The 26,032-nt window shown below is 50.4% G+C and overlaps 5 protein-coding genes across 5 annotated transcripts; 1 reads left to right on the top strand and 4 right to left on the bottom strand.

Moving 5' to 3' along the window:
• Positions 1–106: 106 nt before the first annotated feature.
• N7496_001100 (alcohol dehydrogenase family protein) lies at positions 107–1,514 on the bottom strand (the record flags this gene model as incomplete). Its single annotated transcript, XM_056694031.1, has 6 exons — positions 107–209; positions 286–407; positions 481–945; positions 1,004–1,100; positions 1,174–1,320; positions 1,378–1,514. The coding sequence occupies 6 exons, from the start codon at positions 1,512–1,514 to the stop codon at positions 107–109; spliced, it is 1,071 nt and encodes a 356-aa protein (XP_056560760.1).
• A 974-nt stretch (positions 1,515–2,488) lies between these two features.
• N7496_001099 (putative Yippee zinc-binding protein Moh1) lies at positions 2,489–2,914 on the bottom strand (the record flags this gene model as incomplete). Its single annotated transcript, XM_056694030.1, has 2 exons — positions 2,489–2,722; positions 2,816–2,914. 2 exons carry the CDS (start codon positions 2,912–2,914, stop codon positions 2,489–2,491), a joined length of 333 nt encoding a protein of 110 aa, XP_056560759.1.
• A 939-nt stretch (positions 2,915–3,853) lies between these two features.
• Positions 3,854–6,851, bottom strand: ura7 (small subunit rRNA maturation protein UTP4; the record flags this gene model as incomplete). The annotated part of the gene is made up of 3 exons (XM_056694029.1): positions 3,854–5,425; positions 5,497–5,729; positions 5,795–6,851. 3 exons carry the CDS (start codon positions 6,849–6,851, stop codon positions 3,854–3,856), a joined length of 2,862 nt encoding a protein of 953 aa, XP_056560758.1.
• Positions 6,852–19,532: 12,681 nt separating this feature from the next.
• On the top strand, positions 19,533–20,901 carry N7496_001097 (uncharacterized protein; the record flags this gene model as incomplete). The annotated part of the gene is made up of 2 exons (XM_056694028.1): positions 19,533–19,742; positions 19,810–20,901. The coding sequence occupies 2 exons, from the start codon at positions 19,533–19,535 to the stop codon at positions 20,899–20,901; spliced, it is 1,302 nt and encodes a 433-aa protein (XP_056560757.1).
• A 3,223-nt stretch (positions 20,902–24,124) lies between these two features.
• On the bottom strand, positions 24,125–24,408 carry N7496_001096 (uncharacterized protein; the record flags this gene model as incomplete). The annotated part of the gene is made up of 2 exons (XM_056694027.1): positions 24,125–24,228; positions 24,321–24,408. The coding sequence occupies 2 exons, from the start codon at positions 24,406–24,408 to the stop codon at positions 24,125–24,127; spliced, it is 192 nt and encodes a 63-aa protein (XP_056560756.1).
• Between the last annotated feature and the right edge of the window lie 1,624 nt (positions 24,409–26,032).

Here is a 26,032-nt window from a genome sequence, read left to right as displayed (position 1 = left end):
CCACGATGATTTCGTCGGGGGGTTTGGCTTAACTAGCAGGGTTGGGACTTGAACCCTGCTAGTTCGCTGCAAGCGATGGTTCTATAATCAGATGGCATGGATTGATCTACTGATCCGCCACAAATACTACCTTTTGCACCTTCATGGCATTGAACAATTCATAAGCCTCGACCGCCTGGGAGAGAGGCATAATCTTCTCGGTCATGAATCTGGAATTACAAGCAAGACTTGGTTAGCAATGACAGTGTAACCAGCCTAAAATGATAATCTTAATAGAAAACTCACCCAAGCTTGTGCTGGTTCTTCTTCAGGACCTCCAGGGCCTTGTCAGAAACCGACCGGACAGGGCAACGGCCCATCTGGACGGTGAGGTTCTTGTTGTAGGCATCGTTGCCATCCCAAGGGATCTATCGCGTTTCCCCGATGATAAGTAACTTCACTCGTAAACCTAGCTTGCCCGAATAATGACTTAAAACTCACCTCAGCATTGTGCACTCCAACACTGCTAATAGTTCCCCACGGCCGCAGCAACTCATAGCCTGTGCGCAGCGCAGGACTCAATCCCACAACCTCAATCACGGCATCAGCGCCCCGGCCCTCAGTCAGCTCCAGAACACGCTTGTCCAGACCAGCACGGTCAGTCATAAAGTTCCATGGCTCGGCACCAAGAGACTTGGCCAGCTCCAGTCTCGAGGGAACAGAGTCGACAGCCAGAAGATGCTTGGGCTTGTACTCCAGCGCATTGATCAGCGCACAGAGACCGACGGGGCCACAACCGATCAGGACGACGGTCTGCTCAGCGATTTGCTCTGGGGTGGAGTTCTTGAAAGCATTGTAGGCAGCAAAGTATCCTGTAGGGAAGATATCACCCATTAGGACGAGGTACTTGTCCTCAACGCCCTCGGGGGCTTTCATAACGGTGCCCTCGGCATTGGGGACACGGACCTGAATGCTCATTAGTCAATCTATATTATTGAACCTTTGAGAGTTGAGATCGACGCACATATTGAGCCTGGCCACCGTCCAGACGCTCGCATCCGAAGAGAGTGTTCTTCTCGCAGCGTGACGAGAACCCTTGCTTGCAGTAGAAGCACTTGCCACTGCGAATGTGTTAGAACCTTGCCAACTATCAAAAAGAGATTGAAATCCCACTGCATTCCAACAGATACATACCAGGAAGTAGTAAAGGCGCTGACCACACGGTCGCCCTTCTGCAGAGTCGTCACAGCAGAACCAACCTCAACAATTTCACCCATGAACTCATGGCCCATAATAGGTCCGGCGGGACTAGGCTCAATACCACGATAGACGTGCAAGTCACTATTCTCATACATGAGTAAAGGGCCCTGGTCACAAGGATCTATACGAAATACTCACCTTCCACAAAGTGCCGTGTATCCCACCTTGACAACGATATCCTCAGGATCCTGCACAGTGGGGATAGGACGCTGCTCAACCGCCACCTTGAACGGCTCCTTGAAAACAACTGCCTGCATAGTACCAGTACTCGCCATTTTTTGTTTCTTGATTCTTAGTTGGTTCCGCGGGGCAATGTCTTAGCACTGAATCGAGGCGTCGTACTTGCAGAATGCGGGACTAGAAAAGGACTGGAGGGGTACGACCGGATCCAACCGAGCCTAGCGAAAAGTCAAACTCCGCCGAATGTTCGAGGAATCGAACGACCCGGAGCTTTGCCGGTGCCGAGTGGCCTTGGAAAAGGATTCAATTGAGGAATTTGCGGGTCCCGGCATTGGAGTCTGTGTGGTGGGTCTGATAGCGTACGGGTGCGGTTTAACCGGGTCTCTACGAGAGAATGGTTGCTTGGTTGTTCCAGGTGTAGATTTATGGATTATTTATTTCTATAACGGACATTGAGAATAGTGTGAAACGTGATAATCTACGGCCATGAGACGTATGGGGGATATGGGAGAGTGTATGCGAAGGAGGGGAGTTGAAGTATAACCTCCTCGCAAAGTCACCTAGTATGACCAGCGCCATCGCATAGACTTGAAAGATGAACAATGAGCGACAGGTATGAACTATCCTAAGCAGTCCAGAAGTATCTACGCTCGTACCTGATCTTGCTCCTACGTGCAAGTAAAAGAACATTCTCAAAATCAAGAAGACAGTGAAGCATACTCGAGGCTCCAGGTTGAGAAAAATGAAACCAAAACAAGGATTCTGGAATCAGAGCCTCTCATGGTACCAAGAGCTATATCATAAAAATGGCTACTCGTCATTTAATCAAACAAAATCTTCAAAGTAAACCAGAGCAGAAAGAAATCAATGGGGCCGTTGCCTAACGCCTATCAAAAACACTAAAGCTGATAACAACGATAGCTAGAATAACGTCTGGGGCAATCAATCTGGACGCAATAAATGCACACGGCAAAGGAAGAAAGGGACATTGTCGCTGTAGGACATGATCATAAAGCGCAACAGTTGAAAGTGGAGATTGGGATGTGTGCAATGCTTCAAAGAGAAACACTTAGCACACGATGCAGAGCAGTTCTTCCTCCAGAATGAACTTCCCCTCCTTATATTTCTCGCTGCTCTCGTAGGCCTTGTCGTACTTCCAACCCACGGTCTCTTTGCACTGTCGGCAGGAGATGTCGCGGACGATGTGGCGACCGGTCGTCATACTGCGCTCGACGGCATCGGACTGGGTGATGTTCACGACGGTGTTGAAGAGGTAGGCCTTGCCATGTTGACCACGGAAGTTCTAACAGCAAGCAGATATCGTGTCAGTAGGTTCGAGGTAAAAGTAGAGGGACGATGGCAAGGTGCTTTGATGACTTGATTAAAGAATGCTCACTCGACTGATGATATCATTGTAGTCGGCAAGGTGTGTCTTGCACTGCTTGCAGCCAAATATCTTGTTGGAAGTCAGATAGACATTGTACGAAAGACCCATGGTGACTGATTGGGGGTGGTGTTTGTTGGTGAACAGATGAGTACTGGAGCTCTCCGGTGTGGGGTAAGCAGCAGGGGTGTAGGTCTAGGAGGATGGAATAGAAGCAAAGGCAGAAGGAGGAGGCAGGTGCAAAACAGAATTTTAAATAAGCGAAACCAGCGCCTAAATAGTTATGGGATGCGAAGCTCTCCTTTAAGACTCCTCAAAGTCAGGTGTCTGGGTCTTCGATCGGGGGTATAGACTCAACCAGAGTGCCTGTGCACTGGTAGTGCCTTTCGAGAATCCAGCCTAGCTCGGATTCAGCTATGCTTTGTCTTGGATATGAAAGGGACCCGTCTCAACACCGACCGGGGCGTTGGAAGCTTCCAGGAAGTCTGGGAGGATCGAGCGACTTGAGGTTGGGGAAGCCTGACGAGTGACTGACGATAAGATCTCCGCACGATAAGAAGTCGGGACAGTCGGGATTCACGGAGGAAAGGGGCAGCAGCCAGCAGCCCCCTTGGTCTCGTCCCGGGAGGAGTCTGTGGGTCTGCGCCAGGGAGTTTTATAGAACGAGTCAGCGAGGACAAGAGTTCAGTTGGGTAAGGTTGAAGGAAGAGTTCAAGGTGTGAGAGGGGGACTTAAACCCCCCGTCTTGGATGCCTCAGGCGCGACGCCCCGCATTAAGCGTGATCAGCTGGTAGAAGATGCGTCAGCTAAAGATCTATGCGGCTCTTTTTGAAGTCAAGAGACAATGCCAATCAACAGGGAATATACGAGGCAATATGCATGGAGAACATCAAGTGGTGTGTCTATTTTGCGTAAATTCAATTATATCCCTGTACAAAGCGCCAGTAAAATGTGCTCCTGCATGCTTGATGCCCATATTACACAACGGTCTAGACACGGCTGCACTGCCTCAATCACCATGAAGAAAACAGTCCTACAAGCTGAACAGGACTACTCATAGTCCCTCAAGTACCGACCGGGTAGCTCGACATCCCACATCGGCCGCTCCACCACGGCCACCTCCAGGGTCCCGGACGGGCTCTGGTCCTCCTCCTCCAAGTCATCGCCCGACACGCCACCCAGGGGGACAATTCCAAGAATATCACGGTACTTATATGTGTGCCACCAGCGGCGTGGAGGCTGAGAGGCGGTGCCATTGGCTGCCACTAGCTGCTTCTTCGGGGTGTCTGCAGCCCCATTGATGCCGGCGATCAATTTACCCTTGGAGCTCTTCTGGGGAGTTCCAAGTTCCACGGCGGTGCCGTCCTCGCGTCGGAGACGGGCCAGGGCGGTTTGATTGGTTGCAGCAAAGCTTTCGTCATACTCGTAAGCCTCGTCATCCTCGGGGTTGCGGGAGCGTTCTTGATCGAGCGAGATCCACTCGCCCTGCGACTCATCGTGGCCGACGATCTTGCGCACCTTGGTTCCAAGGTGGATATCCATCTGAGCACGGGAGATCTTATCACCAGCACCGCTGTTGGGCTTCTTGCGGTCCTTCTCATCATCCTCGAACGGATCACGCTTGCGCTTGGAGGCCTTGACGAGCTGCTGGGAGGCTTCATCGTCCTCCTCCTTGAATTCCTCGGGGGAGGGGAAATCTTGCAGCATGTCGAACATCCACAGCCAGGAAGTTCCATAAAGCCAGACGCGCTCACGGCCCTCGGAGAGATCCCACAAGCAGCCCATCGCACGGTCCTTAACGCCCCGGAACTCAGCTGGGAGGTAAGCCTTGGGGTTGCGTCGAGACCAGTCTGACAGCTTGCCGCTGCGAGCCTCAAATTCAATCAGCTGGTGCTCGCTGGTCACGACCATCAGGCGATCCTCTCCGGTCGAGGAACTGTTGCCGTTGGTCAAGACCTTTGATGAGGACTGTTGAGGACGGAAGGACAGCAAGGTGATGCCTGCCTTCATTCGGGGAATTGGGGACTCGGAAGCTGCGGTATGCCAACGTTCACCCTCGAAGACAACATCCTCCTCGTCATCCTCGTCGTCGGATGAATCACCATCCGTCTTAGAGACGCCGTTGGACTTAGAGTGACCGTTGGCGCCCGAATCCGCTACCGGGTTCAGGACCCAAGTATCAACACATCCTGAAAGGTCAGCGGTGGCCAAGATCTTGCTGTCTTCCGAGAATACAGCGGAGCGGACCACCCTTTCGTAGTCACCGAGAGTACCATGAGAGGCCTTCTCGTGTCGTGTATGACGCTTGACACGCTTAAGAAGTGCAAGCTGCGGCGTAATTTCGGGCTTGTCGGTAGTCGAAGAGGCTGATTGAACGCGAGCCACATAAACACCACTGTTGGGACGGACGATGCAGATCCACCGGCTATCGGGGGAGAGAGTCACCAGACGAGCGCCGTCTCCAGATAGAGATTTGGGAATATCAATCTTCTGAATGCGCAGGGCGCCCTTCTCATCACCCTTGCGTCGGCGAACAGTGAACAGCTTAACGTCGGAAATTGTAGCAACGACAAGGAGCTTGCCGTCTGGTGATAGCATAGCGGAAGTAATATTTTCTTCGCCCTGTAGAGCGTAGAAAGGAACTTGTTAGCGTTCCTCTAGAGAAACGACAGTCGACGTAATGAAATTCTTACCTGAATCATCACCTTCGCAACAAGCCTATGCCTCTGGCCATCGATATGCTCGTTCACAGAAGCAGGGCCTCGAGAGACCCGCCAGAGACTGACCTCTCGATCCCAGAAGCTCATCACTAGGCGAGAGGATGATGCGGAAGTAAGCTGAGGAATTTGCGGCAGGCTGGAGAGTTTACGGTGGTGCTCTTTGCCGAATTCACGGAGGGGGAGGACAACCGGCGTCGCATCGGGACCTACAAGCAATTTAGTTAGCACTCTATAACAAGCTGGAAAGCGGAGCAGGGCTGTTGTCACATACCTCCAGACACAGCAATGCTGATCTCTTTCGTCTCGTAGACGGCAAATGTCTTGACATCGTGAGTATGGTATCGACGATGCATGACCTCCGCCCAACGGCTCTTCTTATCACCCGTCTCAACGTCCTTCTTGCGGTAAACCACTGTTCTCTGATCCGCGCCACCACTAATGACGGTATCGCCGTTCGCGCTCACGGCCACGTCAAGAACATCAGCGAGATGGCCCTGTATCCGCTGGATAAGAGAGTAGTTCTTGGCATCCCAGAACCGGATCTCGCCCGCAGAATCACCAGAGACGATCGTGCCGTCTGGCAGGCACTTGACAGACCAAACCAGTAACTCCTTCGGGCCACCCGCAGGTCCCTTTCCAAGCGAAATTGTCCGCAGTTGTTGACCATTGCGAATATCGAAGATACGAATAGAGCTATCAGCATAGCCCGCGACGATGGTGTTCCGGTTCTGGAAGGTGATGCTGAGAACTCGGGCCCTCTTCGTGGAAGGGCGCATGAGACGGAGGAATCTCAGGTCATTATCTGCCGTTGACAGGATCACAATTGATCCATCTGCACAACCGGCTGCCAGGTGCTGGCCAAGGAATTCGCCCTCGGCGGGAGGAAGGAATTTTCCATTTGCACCTCGCTTGGTAGGTTGCCAATGAGGCTGCGCAGCAAGGCACCAAATTTCACCGTAGTTTCCACTCGAGTGACGCAGAGGACGTCCCTGCTCGAGATCCCACTCTGTAACGGCCGTAGAGTAGCCAATGCTGAACAGGCGCAACTTGCCAGGCAGCTTGGAACCCGAGGGTCCGTCCTCATGAGGATCTTGAGTCCAAGTCAAGCCTTCAATGCTTCGGTCTTTTCCTCCACGCAGCACGGTCTCCTGGAACCAGGCTCCGCGCAACGGGTTCCATATTTCGATGTCGCCGTTCGCACGACCGATCGCGAGTCGAAGGGTAGGGACACCTCGTCCGGCAAGATCTGCGGAAGGGGGATGCGAGAATGCAAGCGAGTTGATCGCCTGCGGATTGTAGGAAACGAATCGACAGCGGTGAATATCCATGGCTGCGGTATTGGGCCTTCTCTGAAGCGGATGCGCTCTCTCGGTATGATACAGATGTTCGGATGCAAAGTTCGGGGGTTGAGGCGCAAAAAAAATCAATTCTGACGGAAACCAATATGGGCTGCGATGCAAGCCCTTACGCACTCATCTCGTAGTCGGAAAATAGGGAATGAATGCGGCGTCGTAGCTGTCTAGCCGTTGCGCGGTCTCTTTTTTTTCTGTAGATAAATTTTAGCGGGCCGGATTATCTTGGCGGAAGGCGGTGGGTCACGTGTCGAGATACCATCGTGTGCGCCTGTAATATCAGGCAGAAAGAGAAGCAGAGCAGCGATTGTAGGTAGATCCATGTTTCTCAGGCTTGAAGGTTCTCTGATAGAAGTTGAATGGTATATGACAGGGAGCGGATACGAGGATCAAAATGAGGTCAACATAAGACTTCGAATGAATTTCGTAGATGTGCAGAAGTGTATGCTCACGAGAACAAAGCATGGTTTGACCAAACAATTGATCAATACCGATTAATTTACAATGAGACCTGGAAACAATCGATTTCAAGACGACTCGGAGACAGCCACAGCTTCTGTGTATTCAAAGTATATGAGATCATACGAACTATGGCGTTCATGCAAAGGGACAAAAATGGCTCTTTTAGATCTACGGCTAGTCGCAAATACAGCCTCTCGAAGTCATCAACTGGCCAACAAGCGGTCAACATTCTCTAGTTACCAGCCAGCCGCTGATCTCAGTCATGAACTAGACAGCATGAGATAGAAACTGAAAGGGAAGGGCGGCAACATCCATATTCCTGTACCTGAGCGCTGTCAGGCGTCTCAAGCGTCCAAGTTGGGAAACAAGCATCAAAGTATAAAGGTCCTACCTGTACTACTCGTGAAGCCACAAAGCTATGGTATTGGGCTATCATGCCAAAAGTAAGGGATCGCACGGCGAGCGTCAAGCAATGCAAATGGCATCAAGCATCTATACGGGTTTTCATGACAGGCTCAGCTGAATGGACACCCATGATAGAGTGGTCGTCTGCCAGAATGCAGCACACTAGCGACGACCGGCTTGAAGATTCCATATTAGGGTTGCTTCCATTTCATGCAGGCCCAGGCCAGCAAAGGGCTGCCACGTCAGAAACAACGCCATTCCCTCTCAAGATGAGTGGCTGCGGCGGACCCCTGGACGTTCTTCTCCCTGAATCATGCAGTTCTTATGTATCAGATTCCAGAAAACCCGACTGAAGGGACACTCCTGATAGGGCAACGTCCTGCTTGACTTGCCAATCTGATCGTTAGGCTGTCCACAATCAGCAGGTAGGTAAAGTAAGAGCCAGCATCAAGCTGGATGAGGGGAATGCGGGACACTTGATCAGTGTTTCATTGGCCAGTTTCCACGGCAGAGCTGTCAGTGGCGGGCGGAGGAAAGACGAACTCGCGATATCCTGGTCCACTCATGCTTGTGCTGTATTCAAAAGATATGCCAAAGCAATCGAATTGCCGGACAGCACTGCGATCGGTTCAGCAAGGCCAATGGGACTGGAAAAGCGAAGTTGCTTCGGTGCACAAGGTGTGGCTCGCTTGGCCCCCCGTCAGCAGCGCCCACGAACTCGGGCACGCCGATTCGACAGTTTATTTCCAGCCGCTGATGGACAGAGATAAGCACTAGGATTCGATGGCAGTGCTCTGCTCGCCTCTGAACATGGCGCGATCGTTTCTTTATTTCATGGTTGATATGCTGAATGGCTCACGGTCGCGCGGCACGTAGCACTCAAACTCAATTCAGGTAACCAATCTACTAACCAATTTACTCACTATGGAGCTAGTAGAGATAGTAGGGGCAGTAGGGCGAGTAGGGGTAGGGATATCTAAACAATACCTAAAATGAAAATTCTCAAAAATACCATATGGATCACGTCAGGTCACCTTGCTAAAACGGAACCGACCAATCATCTCGAACCAAGCGTCAAGTTTGACAATATCTTGCTCCGTTTCGCTCCGCAACAATAGAACCTACTGATTAGAGGTATTAGATCGGTCGCATTTGCTCTTTTTTTAGACCTGATCATCTTGTTTAGCACGGGTTTCAACTGCCGACAAAGTTGGTTTTGGAGTACGTACATATGCTAGGAGGTTCGGCTTAAGGCGCGCGCATGCGATGCTGGGCGGTATTCAGTGGCTGTCGGGTTCTGGACCACCCCGTTCGGCGCCCGGGTTCTTTTTCCAGTTGCACCTGTCAGGCTGACTATAGGTGACTACAAGAGTTAAGTCGTGACAAGCTTGCAGGGGGACTTAACTCGGATGATTTCTTCAATAGTGCCATTCCTGCTTGGCATCTTTAAGCGCTTTCTCTCCTTTGCCAAAACTACGGCAGCCACCAGAATGGGTGTGGGACATGGCCAATCTTCTCAAGGCTGGTGTCCAAATCGGCACAGAACATGTGATACAACTCAATTATACTGAAGCAAGCCCAGGAATGCAGGTCTTCAATGTTCAAGATGTATCTTATCAGGGCCAATGACCTTAATCTCCCATCAAGACGGTTGATTCGCATGTCCTTTCGAATTTCCGATTTCTGCACAATCACATCCCCAGTATAAGACGATGTCATAGATTTAAGCACTCCTTGCGCTGTGGCGGGTCAAGACATCGAATCGTCAGGACGTTGTAGGTAGATCCTCCCACGTTGCCAACTTGACCTGCAAGGTCGGCGTTTCTACAGTGTTTCCTAATCTCCCATCGCAAGGGGATACAAGATCCAAGTGTCCGCAATTTGACGAGTTTTACTGAGTTACAGGACGGCCCTGTCTTCGCCAATGCCAAAACTTCCGAGCCGGTCTGATCTACGGCGCGTCCACTTCAATCTGGTACAGTAGTTCAAATCTGAGCTGTCAATGAGATGCCACCAACAATTTGACTCACCTTAACCGAGACTCGACACCCAGAGATAACGCGGGTTTGCAAATGAAAGACGTCACCAAACAATTACTTGCACAGAAGTGAATGTTTATCACGGTTTCGGCTGTTTGTACTGTATTTGAACATTCAGGCAATCCGTTTACAAACGGTCTCCGAGACTTGCAGTAAAATATACATGCGGAAGGGAAGATCAAAATCTATACGCCACAATCCACCAAAAAATATAGTAAACGCGAGTATACCCAAAGTATCGTGCTGAAGGAAAGACTATTTTCTCGTTCGAAACCGAATACATACGTTCCGTTCCACCCTATCTTTATTTATTCTATCCGTGACTCGTCGGAACGCCTCAACCATGGAAAGCGTGTTAGTCTTTCCCCCGATTACATGTGTAATCAATAATCAAGACTCCACACTATCAACAACGGTTTTCAAGCAGGGCCGTTCCGGCCTTGAGAAACCATGGTAAGAAGCGGGCAGACTCAAATCCTGACCTAATTGTGCCTTTCCCCAACACTGTGCGGTGGCTCTCGCCCCGCTCATTGACATATTTTCGGTCCACTGTGGTTTTGACGCGAAAAACAGAGGTGGTCACAGTGGCGATGGTCGGATGCAGCGGATACCGTACGCACAAAAGGATGTTCGGCGGCAGATGGAATTTCAACGGCATCAAGTGCCTTCGGACTTGAAACTAGAGGAAGCAGAGTTCTACAAAGTCCCCAGACGGTAATATTTGGGGTTACATAAGATAGGGTGGGCGCTTAGATTGGCTGTACAATTGCCAGGTGTATATTTTGAGAAAACCTACCGTAGGTGTTTGAATTCTCACACAATGAATCAATCTTTAAAGATTGACTTCAGATCCTGCTCAACCACATACTTTGTACTACACATGAAAGATCTACTGTAGTTCGAATCCTCTAGACGTCTGTTCGGATCCGAGTACAGAACGGAATTAACATACAGCGTACTTGACCGGTGAAAACTGGAAAGAAAATTTCCTGTTCTATTGCCCCTCTGCGGAGAAGTCTACTGTATATTATCGTGAAGTTTTTTTCTTCTGCAGCGTCGGAGTGGGCTTTAACTCCACAATGTCAGATATTTCCTTCCCGATAGTTCCTTAAGTCAGCGAACATTCTTGGGTCGTGGACAAGGTGCGTCAAGCTTGCATCAGTTTTCGAATTAGCTCCGGTTGTTTGCCGCGTCTTGGAGAAGGGTTCTTCGAGCCTGAAGCAGAAACTACTATCACAGCTGTGCTGGATCAGATCTACTACGAATGAAATTGAGGATGGATTTCTTCAATTCAAAAACCCTCATGCTGATGATGGCCTCAATTTTCCTCCAGCGATTTTCAATGAGCAAAAATCTTCGCGTGGCCCCCACAACGAATTAAAGTGGTGCTAATTAGCAACGCGTATCCAATGGACAAGACAATATGGCCTATTTCGGTAAAGCGAGACTGGGGCCCGCGGAGGCTCAACCATGGTTTCTGGGTGGTTTTTACCTCCCCTTTCCCCGCCCCTTTTCATCTTGAGATTTGCTTCCTGTTGAGAGGCAACCTAGGCTTTTTTTGAACCATTTTGCTTGTATAGATACTCACAAATCATTGATAGTCTAGATACTGCACTCCCGAGACTGGTCATCTCCCTTTCTCCCTACTTCCCAGCAGGATCTCTGTCAATGGAAGATGAAGGGTCGATCGGAGCAGTCAGGCGATTCGATACGCCGCTAAGCCTGAGATAGTTTAGAGTACAAAACAGGTGGAGAATACCCGTCGTGTAACGAACAGAAAGAGCTCCACCTCGGAGCTTTCTGTATGGGTACGCCGTACGAGTCCACGATTACATACACTGCTGAAGCCCTCAGCTCCCAAAAGGGATAAATTGGCTTCGCGTTCAAAGTAGTCTGTCATCTTCGTGGCGTGCTGAACACGTTCGCGAGTCCTCCAGCCAACAAACCCATGCAAACCTTAACCGAACTGGCAACTCCCCTGCAGGTGCAAGGATACCAATCTGGGTCTTGACGCCCCATTCGTTGGACGGCTTAGGCGTACTGTATTGGCCTCGGCTACGATCGAGGCTATGCCGTCATCACTAGGCTCGCGTCCCACACTTCGGCTTGCTTTACGTGGGCGTCGCCGTGGAAGCTATTTACAGAGCTCTTCGAGGAATTAACTACAGGCAGCGCTTTAGGCTTCGAAGAAACCCCACAAATGGCATCGATACAAGACCGAGATGCACTCGATGCATAGAACTAAAGAGGGCAATTTCGCTGACTATTGCCTCAAGTCCCGGACAACCACATGCATACAGCGGCTCGGCCAGCATCCGTATACGGGGAGCTTGGGAACTAAGAAGCTGTTTTCCATCTTGGCGCGAATCTCAGTCAGATTCACCTCTCGTGCCCCGACACGTTGATTCGGTCGTTGCGCGTCCGATTGTCATTTGCATCTCAAATCTTGACTGCCGATCCGGAAGCCCATTGTTTTCTCCGATATTGACGAGCTAATCAGCGTCCCTAAGCCCTTTGGTTCGCGTTGGGGATATCCTGGCTTCACAGGCCACAGCCTTCCCGTCTCTCGTACTTTATCTCCTTCCGGCTAGAGCCAAAGGTATCAAGGCGCGGGATGGCAGAGTCTAGCCGGGATCGCGGCTGGCTTCAGAGTTCACTAAATCGCGTCTGAGCCCGGCGGCTTCCCAGCTCCGAACCAGAAAAAGCAGGCGATCAGACGAAGACGACGCGCTGCATGGCGACAAACTCGACGATCGGAATTCCAAATGGTGCAATCCTCTTCCCTGCACCATCCCCCGATAACAAGGTGCACTAAAAGTGTACCAGAGTTGATTTGGGGGCTTGTCTGCGAATCGATCAACGAGTTAACCAGTTCACTCGCTAGTTCGAGGAAATCCGGTTGTTCGAAGCGGGGGAGGAGGGGGCCAGATCCAACAAGATCGCGGGCCAACCACCCTGTACCCAAGCCCGACATGTGGATCGAGCAATTTAACTCGTTCACTCAGATTAAGGCACAATGGAAGAGTTCCTAGATTGGTTGGCAGATTGGTTACCTACTACTACTACCCCTCCTACTTTAACGACTTCCACTACTAAGCGAAAGCAAAGCGACCAGCATGATCGGGGGGTTTTAGTGGTGGTCGTTTAATGAATAAGATTAAGCCGCTACGCGACGCAATTATTCTGCGAGACCAACTCGGAACGGAGTTCGGGGCCTGCAGACGGTTTGTATATGTGAAATTAAAGAGCTTTGCTACTATACTTGGGCGGCGCATGGATCGGACACATGTGTCAGCGTACTACTAGTTTCCAAGCCACCCAGGCAGGTCGCCATGGGTACTCCGTACTTCCGGGGGGCTTTCTTGATCCGAAGAACTCCATGAGGATAGTGCATTTCTGCATTACGATGGACCCCATCGTCAGCGCCCATGTATCACATAATCTGTTCGGGTCGCCCCTTTTCCAGAGCCTGATATTGGTTGACGAAGATGTGCTCTGGTCCAGTAGTCCCTGACTATGCACTAATAGTCTCATGGTGCAAGATAGGAAGTGTGCTTTGGAATTGATCTAGATATCCGAAGCCACTGACTACAACGATGCGGACTCTGTTCCAGACTGGGTGTAGCACAGCATCCGGATAGAAGTTCCTTGATATTAAAATGAGTGGCCAAATCAAGGCCGTGCCAGACTTCATTTTTGCGCATGGGTTTCAAGTCTTGCGTCAACCCCGTGTTGGCGACACTTTTGGATTCTCCGGCTCTAATTTGGTTAATCAACAGCCCCACTGTTCGTTGCTAGGTAGCCATCGGCATCAATAACTTGAACAATTATGCAACACTTAGACAGGCAATATTATTGCCTTTCCGTTAGTCGAATGAAACGTCTAGCCCCATTGCCATACCCGAAAGGAGGCGCTATAGTAGGAACACGTATTGCTACCCATGATCGGCGACGTGATGTATGGATACCAGTCCGTCCGAGGCTCATGCATGGCCGCGTTTGAGAGCAGCTACTATGTACTGTAGTATGTACTCCGTACTATGCACACTTACGCGAAGGCGCATTCCTACAGGATATCGAGGTATTCCGACTACATCCAAAACATATGGTTTGATGGATCAGTTGCGAAGCAAGCGCGATTAATCTCGCGGGTATGAAAAGCAAAAGTCCCTGGCATGCCTAGGGTGCAAGTTGGTGCAAATTCCGACCATTGAACGCCGTGATAGCGTGGCTTAAACTTGATGGCAAGGTATGAGTGCGATCTACTACTGTAAATTAGCCGTGTCTATCATTAAATTGCCCTATTGGGAACTCCCTTACGTGGGTTCCGTCGTACAGACCTGATGCCGCAACTCTTGAGATGCCGCTGGATGTCTCGTTTCTTCTTTCGGCCCAGTTGCCCACGAGGGCAGCAAACACCCTGTCGATGATCACCGGTCGCTTAGTTTTGTTTCTCGGTCTACGGGATAACTGTTCCATACTTTAATAGGAGAGACAGATGCGATTAACGAGGGGGTGCACATTCTTAAGACGGGTTTACGGCTTTGGGAAACGAGCTACATGGCATGGCTCATCAATCTTTTGTCCACGGCAAATTTTGTAGATCACATCCACTTCATGATCAGTCGATCCATCGTGCCTGGCCAGAGTGGCAACAACCACATTTATCATTTCAAAACGGCCGAGTCGCATAAACGCGCACTAATATTTCCTCATATGTGGAGATCTAGCTATTGTACGAGTGGCTGAAGTTAAACCTCTCTGGCAACCTTACAGCGCGTCTGGTAAGGGACCAAAGCAAGGAGACTCCGTGTAAACTCCGAGTTGCACCATACTCTGGATAGAGTGGAGGCGCGTTTATGAATCCATTGGTTGGGTAACTCGATTGATAGAGTCTATTTCGCTGACGATGGAGAATTTAGGAGTGTCGCATGCGCCTATGGCTGAAGTGGATGATGTTGACATGGTATACTTTTGTGGAGGGTGGGGTATTGGGGTGAGTGAGATATGTACACTTGACATGCATTATTTGTACAGTATTCAGTATTTACGGAGTACTATGGGATCATTTTTTTTCTTGGAAAGCAGGAAAAGGGAGAGTCGGTAGACACATCTACCCTGTGCAAACCTTATCTTGGGTTACCAAAGCCGGGGGACAAATCACCATCATCGCCTAGGTCTCACAGGTGGCAGACAAGTGCCAATAGTGCCTAAAATCCGAGCAGCAGCAGGGAAGCCTGGGAAAAGAAAGTCGTTGCATGTACGACTTGACGACGGAGAACAAGGATAAGGTCGATGCCGGAAGCTCAACTCACGCAATCAAAAGAGTTAAGAGGGTTCCTGTAAGACAGGATCAACGGACTGACGCGCTGGACGAAGAAGGACCGTCTCCAGTTAAAACAAGTTCCATGGAAAACGATCGGGGAACGTGGGCCTGTAGATTTCTTGGGAGGCGCGCGGACGAAGTACATAGTTGAGTTAGAGAACCTGCTTTTGCGACCGAATCCTCCCCCACATGGAGACGCAGGCGAGATGAGATCCCTGCAAGACAAAAGGAGGCTCGGGTCTGAGGGAGAAAGGGAAAGGGGGCATGAGAGCGGCGAGTTTGGCCACTATGGGGAAATTATTATTATTAGTTTGTCTAGTTGAACTAGCAGGGTAGTTAAAAGGAGTTGCAGCCAAGGCGTATATCCACATCCACATCCCAGCTGAGAGGGACGCGAATGGGCGGGTGGAGGAAGGAGTCGCAATGAAGTCAATGCCAGGGCAATCCTGGGCGTTGGGCCAGTCAGGAAGCGTAGGCTGCAGGAGACCCTGGAACGCGACCGTATCGGAAGGCTAGAGGGTTGAACCATTCACGCCAGTGCAGGCGCTAGCTGGGCCAGGGGATAGGCATCTCTGACGAGCCAACAGCGGAAGAGGATTGGCATGGCCGATGATACACGGTTACGAGGCGATCTTTGGGGCCGGAAGAGCGCGTCTTGGGTAACTTGATTTAAATGGTTCTTTTTGTACGGGGTAATGATTACTCGGTATACATTAGGGTAGGATTCATTACTGCTTATTAGCAGCTTCAGCTCCTATTTCTAAATACGGTTTATGAGTCTACGGTCAGCAGAAGGGACAGTACCGGTGGAAATTAAGGTAGTAAGATGGCGATGCTCGTCTTTGCAGGTTTTACCTTGCGGGTACTTTGTAGTTTGACTTCGATGCGAAACATTGGTTCATTTTACACATCTCTCAAACGCAAGTGCTTTCTTACACTTCTTGCATGTTCTTCAAGGGGAAGAGCGAGGGCTGGCCCAAAATGCCTCCTGGAACAGACGGGCTGAACTGTCTCGCCGGTCGCGACGGAGATCTCTCCACCAAGCCCCAGCCAAGGAGCAAGTGCCTGTATTGGGCGATTTTCGAGAACGTTTCCGCCTGCTTTTGAGTGGCTCCGGATGATCGAAATACTTAAAACTATTGTAGTTTTTGTATCAACCTAATGTATGCGGAGCAAAATGACTGGGTCGCGGCTTACAGTTGAAAACGCGATTACACCCTGTCTGGGCCGAACTACTCAGTCTTTGATTGATTGGAATTCCTATGCTGTGAACCCTTATCAACACACACACAAAAAAAGGGCTGACCTTAGATTCTATGTACATCCGACGAGGTGGCTGCTAGGTAGTTACTCCTTGAAGCCGATAGGAGGCTCCTGTTTTACCCAAAGTGGTCGACACATCTCGCCCAGTTGAAGGAGGAGCGTAATGGACCCGTTTTCCCACGCGAGCAAGGGCCACTCAGGGCTCAGACCTCAACTCCTGAGAAGGGGATTCCTTGTCCTTTGGAGTAGTCGGAAAGGGGACCGAGAGAAAAAAGTGTAGGTGTCATTGAACTTGGGAAGTATGATGATGAATTGCCTATCTAGTTGTAATTTGGAGGGGAACATTAATGAATGGTTCGTGGTCTTTTAAACAATTAATTATCCAGTACTCCGTACTCACGCGAGTATCGGATTTAAATGCTCCAGCCATGGCAAGGTTGGAAGTGGAGGTCGGTGTAAACCGTCGTTCGATACCAAGGATTTACACTGCCCGGGCAGGTTAACGAGTGCTCCGCAATACGGAGTTGGTAGCTTGTTGACGACCAGCTATTTAGCCCATAGGATGGTCAAATGGCAAGACCAGAGGATCTAGAAAAGGGTTGGCTATGATTCAAGATGATTTCCAACCTCTAGAAGACTCCTAGAGTATATCCAGCCTGCATTGTCCTTGCAGAAGGAGGGTAAAGGGCACTGGAGACTGGCCCCCGCCTCCTTACAAGGTGAATACGTGAAACCACGGAAATTCGGTATTTACACCAGCCCCAAGTCCACCCAAAACCCACCGAATCCCAAGAAATTCAATACGAGACTATACCCTCCTGTATGGTACTTTTGGTATCTGTACGGCATACAGCACCACTTCAGCCTCCACCCGGAAAACACTCGTTATGACGGTACCGCACAGCTAAAGCTGGGCCCAGTCTATCTCCGTGTCTTTTGTCTCAGCTCTCTCTTCTTTTCTTTCCCACCATCCGCCTGGAGAGAGAGATTCTAAATTCCTCCTCCTTGTACCTCTCCCTCCCCCCTCCCCTCCTCTTCCTCTCTCCCCTTCTCTTCTTCTATACCTTTTTCTTCCTTTCTTCCTCCCCCTCCCCTTGCCAATTTGTGGAGAGCCCGGAGTCTAGTCGACTGGCTGAGAAACCCCGAGCGTGCCCGCTTTCCAGTTCCTCAGTCTGCTCCAACTGGACCTCCTGTCGAGTCGAATCCCCTCCTCGATCTTGACGATCCTCCAATTCTCGACGTTTGTTAGCTCAAACGGCGAAACCCACCCCTTCGTCCTTGTCCGCCGGTGCCATCTTGATCCCTCGGACTTCCCCCTCGACGAACTCCCTGATCCCGCTCCTGCCGGTTAGACGAGCGATATTGTGGGGAATATCATCTTGAAGAACCCTCTTCGGATGATCTGAAAACTGCTTGTTTTCAGGTTTTTGATTGATTTGAAGCCTGTTTGCTTTGGGTGAGTACAGAACAGGAAAAAAACTGTTGCGTTTCGTTAGGATTGCTTGCGTATATCGAACCTTGCCCAAGAACCCCCGGTACCGTCGATATCATATACTTCTCTCGAGTGTGAGACAAAATGGAAGAACCTTTGTTGGGGCTGTGGACAATTTCTGGTCAACTGTGTTGGAGGTGTACACTGTGCAAAATTGAAAAGGAGTCATGCTGGTCGATGGTGGTCGGTTGGAATTGGACTTGATATCCCGATACCATAAACGCCCACGATCACACTGCACACCCAGCCACTGTCACTTTGTTCGTTGCCTCCATTGAATGAATCCAACACTGCCAAACCAGATATTGGTGCGAATTTCCACACTTGAATGGGATCGGTCCTCCTGAAGAAGCCATTTGGACGGCATAAGGGGGCCCTGGGTTATATGCATATGGATCACAGGCAGATTGTTCCTGGCCAGGGTGCCAGGAGTATGAGTCCTTCAGGGCGCTGCCTTGTTTTTCAATGCAATCTCCCTCTCTTGTTGTCAGCCTTGGAATTAAGGGGGCCTTGAAAACCTTATACCAGGGTTGGACATTGGACGTTCACCAGTTCAACATACCGGGGGGCTTCAACGACGATCAACACCAAGGCAACGCATACCTTGTTGATAACCTGCCACAATTGCTTTGCCTTATCATTGACCTCATCGACTGACCTATCTTCTTTGCTTCTTACAGACATTTTTGGTCTTAATCCGTGACTTTGGTTGTCGTCCACTCCTTTGTGTGGATGTACCCTCAGTCATAGACCGATCCATCTTGCCATCATTCAGCCTCTTTCCAGTCTCCCTGGAGGTTCTTTCGGAACACGTTAACTCGTGAAGTGTATGTATCAACATTCCTATTGCACGTTCTTCCCCTCCCCTGACGATCGTGGTCTTTTCCCCCCTACATAGGGTTGTCCTGTGCCTACTCCACATTCCGCAAAGCAAACTACCCGGCCTAGGGGTGAAGACGTATACTCGTGCTCCATCTCTTGGACTGGCATCCTGCAGAATCCTAATTCAACGGATCATTCCTGTGTTGCTTGGCCTAGCCTAGATGCCAGACTCGCCATCACGGTAAGGGTTGCATTGTGCCCTGTGCCTGACGGCTCGCTGGGTTAGTATTCCTTCGTGGCTTTTCTGTCGGCATCCCAAAAAGGGACGCTGAGTAGTTGATATCAGATATCAAAGTCCATCTCTCCCCTCTTTCCTCTTCTTCTTGCCTCTTCTTCGTTCTTGCCTTCTTCAGTTCTTGATATTCGCACGCACTTTTATCGGGATTGCCCCGTTACCTACACTCATTGCCTACCAGCCTGATATTGCTGGCTTAATCTAATTTCTAATCACCGCCTTGGGCTATCGATCACTAATTCCTCTCTTAATCTCCCACAGCTTTCGACCTTGGAAGACTTCCTCCACTGCGCGTCCGGCCTTGTCTTGTTTTCGTTGCTCGCCCTTCCCCAGCTACCAGGCATTTCGTCTTCACGCTGGACCACGCTCCTTCATCAGATTCCAACTTATTTCCGTTCCTTCGCTCTTAATCACTTAATCTCGACGACTGTCACTCTCTTACCTCCGTCGTGACCTGTTCGACTCCTCGTCTTTCAGGTTTCTTCCCGGACTTCTTTGCAAAGCTAATCAACTCCCGCCTATTCCCGTTCTCTCCCTATCTTCGACCTCCGTCATGGATTACATTCGTCCTCGTTCTGGCTACCAGCCGTGTGACACCTTCTTTATTGAAGATGACTATCGGATGCAGGCTGAGAAGCAGGCCAAACAGGAGCACGATAAGTTCGTTGCTCGTGAGCGGCAATATGCTATCGCCGACCAGCTATCTCGAATCACCAGTGCGGAGTTTCGTGACGATATCCTGCAGCAAATGCTGGAGATGGATGTGAGTCGTTCTGACGTTATCGTATCCATATTACGATTTTTTCTGACGTACTGTCTCGTTTGTTTAGGGCCAAACTCTGCCTGACGTGGAGTCGATCGATATTCAGACCGAAATCCAGTGGTTCATGCGTCCTTACCTCCTTGACTTCCTGATTGAGGCCCACACTGCCTTCCAGCTCCTGCCTTCGACTCTGTTCTTGGCGATCAACTTGTTGGACCGCTACTGCTCCAAGCGTGTGGTCTACAAGCGCCACTACCAGCTGGTGGGCTGCGCCGCTCTCCTCATCGCCGCCAAGTACAATGACAAGAAGGATCGTGTCCCCACCGTGAAGGAGTTGAAGTCGATGTGCTGCTCTCTCTACGATGATGACATGTTCATTCAGATGGAATGGCACGTTCTGCAAACTCTTGGCTGGTCCGTTGGCCACCCGACTGTGGATGAGTTCCTGTCAATTGCCATCATGGACGGGCCTCCTGACGCCGAGGCTGAGCACATGGCTCTCTACATTCTGGAGATTGCCCTGTTCCACCGTGACTTTGTGTCCACTCCGTCGTCTGAGCTCGCTCGTGCTGCCTTGGCTCTCGCTCGTTGCATCCTGAACCGAACCCAACCTCGCCACACGGACTGGGCTGCCCAGTATGACTCGATGACTCTCGTCGGTCTCTCTCAGCAGCTTCACCAGCCGTCGACCGTGGTTGCTCGGAAGTATGCTTCGTCCCACTACTCTCGGGTTTCCAAGATCCTGGAGAACTTCCTCAGCCGCCAGGCTTCTCTGGCTAGCCATGCCCGTTGCACCCCTCCGGTCGAGACTCCCGTAGAGTCGAAGCCGTATGTTGGGGAGATGGGGCTGGCTACGCCTCAGAAGTCCCAGCAGCTGACGGCTGTTCCCCATGGGTACATGACGCCACCCATCACTCCCGAGAACGGGCCATTCGCCGCACAGGCCCAGATGGCGGCAAACCAGGAGATGGTTCGAGGTGCACCAACCTCTCACGGTTGCTCCCCGTCGCCCGCGCCCGAAGCTGAGATGCAGTACATGCACACCGACGCCTACCAACAACAGGAAGCTATGTACCTCGCTCAGCAGTCGCAGCAACTCCCGCCGTTTCCACCTCATTCTCAGATGGCATGTGACCCAAACTATTCGGCTGTGATGTAAGGGAAGACTAAAAGTCAGGACGACAGAAGAAAGCTGTCGCCATCTTTCCAACGAAAAGTATTGGTGTCATGCACATATTCAAAGTCCCACCTCCGTTTTCTCGATCTCGACCGCATAGAACACTAATCAAAAAGGAGCGTCATGCTTTTTGCGTTGTTTGATTTCAACGTTAATAACATCATCAATCCTAATAATCACGATTCTATCGCCGCCATCTCGTGTTTGTCGATACTGTGCCATCATCACCTCGAACCTATATTCATCTATCTGCGCCATCTATCCACCTTTTTTCTCACAACGCTTTGCATACGGCTTCGGTCTGCAGAACCGGAGTCGAAGACCAGCCTTTCGATTCGATCTTCACATTCTTGTTCCAAAAATTGCATACCCACATCTCTCTTTTATCTTTATCCCCCCATCTTTCCTGGGTCACCATTTGCATTCATTCTCATTCCACATAGCATTGCAAGAGCGAGCCATATTGTGTTTTATTTGATATTTTCCCATTGCATCCTTACCACTTCCCCCAATCCCCCCTATCCATATCACAACTTCACTTCGCATCTCATATCGAGTAGGGACTTTCCAGTCCCTCTCAATATTCTTATCCTGCTGCGCGCCCGCGAGCGCTGCGCCTTTGCATATCTCCAACTCCTGACGATCGTTACACAGCACAAACTGTTTGCCCCCAAATACAAACCCCCCCCCCTCCCCTCTTCCCCTCCCAGAAAAGGTCTTTAATGTGTCTGGATCGACCCTTTACTTGAACCCACAAAGGTTGGTAAATGGGAAGGCCGCACACAAAAAAAGCAAAAAAAGCACCAAAACCGACAAAAAGAACTGTTGATGTCTCCTGGGGAATATTCACCATGGGCAACGGAGACCCAAGATTGATACTTATCCCCCCGCTCCATATCCTTACTCCCCTGTTTGCCTCACCAACACCCCCTTTTATCTTTATGTACCTAGCTTTTAAACATGGCCCTGATCTTGTCCACTACATCGTGGAGAGTGAGGAAGCTTTTTGTTGATTTTCTGTGTGGATTCGAGATTGCCACATGGCCCACGAATGAAATACATTTCTGTGGTTATTTTTTATTTTGGCCGTATTATTCTTGAGAAGGATGTAGACGAGTACTCGGATAATCCTCCTTGTAATAACTTGGAATAGACATAACACTTTGGTTTGGCCAAGGTTCCAGTGCACTCATGTGTGAGTGTTGGTGGTTGTAGGAAGTGGATGCTCCTTTAGCTTGAACCTACCCTGGATTTTCTATACAAGTAGGAAGACCGTACCTATACCGGTGGACTTGGAAAAACAACCAGTGGGAATATTCAACACATTCTTTAATTGGGTTTTTATTTCATTGCTGTTATAGGTGAGTTATTGCTGACTCTCGATCATGGCTACATGTAGGTATAACCAGTCATGGTTAGACGGCCCGAGAGAATATATTCTCGCCCGCCGATCCGTCTGTTAAGTGGGTGCGCCAATTTCCGTAAACACCGACACCCCTCCCACTACCTATCTAAAATTTGCAAAAACTAAGTCTGGTGGGACTAACCATTGGGTTCCAGTACCTAATCTACCTTTATCATACCATCTACAATTAACCCGACTTGGCTCAATGCCTGGGACAGACCAACCTAGAGCTTCCCCATATTTCGGAAATAGGTAAACAATCTATGTGGGTCTGAGAGCTCTCAACCATGGGATTGCCCAATCAGCCACCAATCAAAACGCCGTATCTCCCAGAAACTCCAGGACCTAACAGGAGTAACCGTGGATCACAACGTACCATCGAGTCTATAGAAAGAGGAGACAACAGTCCCAATAAGCCAAATAGTAAAGAGGGTCCTATCTCCGACCGTATTGAATTCAATGGTCTCAATATTCGAGACAAGATAATCAGTAGTAGTATTCCAAATTTGTGTCCAGTAGCACAGATAAAAAGTTCCAAAGACAAATTCCGCTCATTCGCAAAAGAAAAAAAACCCCCCCAGTAAAGTAGCCCAAACCCAATTTCTCCACGCTATGCATCGCAACCAAAGCAACAAGATAAAATAACACACTACACCTCGGCAGGGTAGGTTAGAAAAAAAAACAGACAGAACTGGGGGATGTTTCCATCCAGCGCTGGACACCTGCAGGGTTACTGCAAGGTATGTGCGTAAACATAATATGACACGTGTAACGCTCCCGGAGGTCGATAAGGTCGAACCACTTGGGTGCATGAGGATGATAAGTGAATCGAAGAAGTAGGAGACAGGGGGAGGGAAGAGTGATCGGTGTGAAAAGAGTGATAGAGTTGGGAGAGAGGAGGTGTAGAGAGTGGAAAATGAATCAAACAAAAGCACCGAACAAATACAGAGTCGAGAGTGTAGGTTGCAAGCAAAGACGCCAACGAAAAAAGAAAGCAAAAGATTGCCTGGAGAGACGCCAAAAAGCCCAAGAACTCCAGATAATGATACAAGGGGAAATGGGAGACACCATGTAGGGGGGATAGGGAAGGAAGGGGGATCCACATCTTCCCCGGCGTGAAATAAATCCGGGGCAGAATAGGCAAAAAGAGCAAAGGGACACGAGAAGGAAGGACAGGAATCCTCCCCAATAATCGTAGCAAGCAGGCCAGTTGGCAATGGGTAACTGGGCAGACCCAAGCCAGAAGGAAAGGCACGGGGGGCCCAGACCATCGGAGGGTCGGTCAGGGGGGAAAGATGATCGCGGGTAAAGCGGTATGGCGAGACGGGCATAGCGGCATAGCGAGCATAGCGGTGACGATAGGCACGGCTGGCGCCCACTCATCCCTTCTTTTCGGGGCGGATACTTTGGACACTAGATAGACCCTCCCAGTGTCCCCAAGTAAACCGACCAGAAAGAAAAAAAGGGGGGAAAGTTGTCCGGGACCAAGGCCTCTGGCTGATTTGCCATTCGCCAGTAAATGAATGCAGTTCCACCGCCATGCCGGCTTGCCAGTGGCTTGTTTCCGGCAAGTCCTAGTTGGCCGCTTCCATAGTTCCTCTTTCATCGTAGCTGTCATTCGGATGTCCTGCACACGTCGTACGGTCAAGGACGAAGTACGCCGTAAAGCCGCGCGGATAAATCGGGGTTGGCTGGGCTGGAGTCTTTCCCCAACTTGCTTGCTTGCTTCTTTCCCTTGGTGCTCTGCCTGTCAGATCTCCATCACGCTACCATCCCCCCAGATTTGAGGCCGCCGGGATGTTACTTCCAGCGTTGTTTGTCCCAGTCAGACGGCCTGGTCTCGTCGTAGATCTGGCCGCCTTTATTATGGACAATGACGGGAGGTTTGCGAACGGGATTGGCGGCTGACCGGGGTACGCGTCTGAGTTAGCCGGGCTGGATCTAGAGATCGGACTGGGACTGGACGGATTAAGCTGATGCTGGATCGACAACATACCTCGGACTTCTGTGGCAATGACTTGGTCGCTGGTGCTACTAGCGCTGGCCAAGGTAGAATTGGAGTCGTTGGTGACTTTGTGTGGCATGGTGGTATGAATGGATTGACGAAGAGTAAAAGGGAAAGAGAGAGTCCAGAGGGTCCGAATTGGAGAGGAGTTGGGAGTGGACAATTGACGAGGCCGGCCGCGAGATTGGATGGGTGTATGGGCTGATGCAATCTCGAAGGGCAGGCAGTGTTGAACTGTGCGCTAATGAGATGTATAAAGATGAGATGTAGAAACGAAGTTAAAAGGACGACGAAGTTGTAGGGAGGGTAATTATATAGAGTATTGATGAATAGATGAATAGAGGTTATAAGATAGTACAAGTATAGTGAAGCTGAAAAGAAGAGACACAGCAGCAGGGCTTCTTTTTGTATACCCCAGGCCATTCCCAATTGAGCGCTGCATCTGATCTACAACTCCGGGGAACCGTGAACCGTATCGTCGCCAGGGAGCTCTGCGGCGTTCGAAAAGGGAATGGGAATGGATCAGCCCCCTGACGTATCAAGAGTATCGATGGTAATGAAGTGTAATTAGGGTACGTGGATGGTATCTGGTGCCTGGTAATACTGGCAGTATCGCCAATTGATTGGCCATGATACCAGGTCCAAAGCAGGGCAGCCAGTCCGAAGCGATGAAGCGATACGAAGTGGGCTCATCGTACGTAGTGGGCCCAATAATGATGAGTCAGCCATTCCTCCAAGAATAGTTAGCAGTTGGCCGAGCTGCTCCCGAGCTGCTGCCGCCTTTTGCTGCTGTTCGTTGCTGTTGGCTGGCTGGCTGCTGGTGCAATCAAGTGCAAATTGTCAAAGGCTGCCCCATTCGACCATTGGGAGCCTGGCGACTTCGCTAGCAGCAGCAAGAGGATCGAGGATTCCTCAGCCTCACCGCTGCCCCCGTCCCACCAATCACCAATCTCCTAGCTCTTTCATAGCAGGGATGCCTGACTGGCGTAAACGGCATAAAAGGTGATGTCAATTATGATCCAGGGGCCAGGGGGAAAGCTTCACCGACTGACGCCCTCTGACCCTCCACAATGCTCCCCTGGTCCACTCTGGTCCAGAAGCCCTCTGTCCCAGTGTCCTGGCCCGAAGGCCATTCATGGCCCCCGTTATTGGTGATCATTGCGATTAGAGCGCGAATTCGCGCCAATCGCAGCCGCCATGCCCCCCCCGGAAGATCGCCGATCGTTTAGTTCCGGGCATTAGGATTTCTCTAAGACACTGGCGTCTGGCGAAATGGAAGTTGGGGTGGCACAAGATCAGCTGACTCCTGCAAAGCGAGGACTCCGTTGCTGGGTTGCTTTTTTGTTGGGTTGCTAACTATATCGGTGATCGTGCATTCAGAACGCATAGCGCCAGGAGAGACGGATGTACGTCACTCCCCCAGACCAAAGATCCCCCTGCGGAGTCGAATCTCCTGTAAAGTCATTGGGCCATGGGGCCATTGGACTATTGCGTGGACTTATCATCTGTTGGTGGATGAAGCAATTGCAGTCCCCTTCCATTCCCTTTCCTTCCCCACTGGTCCACCCAAGTAGGACACTCACTTCTCCTTCAATCAAGGAGCAGCCAGAATGAGCACAATGAGGCCGCGAGACGTGTATCATATGATATGCTTCACAGGCCACTTCCAGAATTCTAGACCCCGTGTCCGCTTCCCTCGTCCT

Source organism: Penicillium cataractarum, assembly GCF_028827025.1.
Source record: "Penicillium cataractarum strain IBT 29864 chromosome Unknown utg000001l, whole genome shotgun sequence".
Lineage (NCBI taxonomy): Eukaryota > Fungi > Ascomycota > Eurotiomycetes > Eurotiales > Aspergillaceae > Penicillium > Penicillium cataractarum.
Note: the sequence above shows the minus strand (reverse complement) of the source record. Positions and strands in the feature narration are given on the sequence as shown.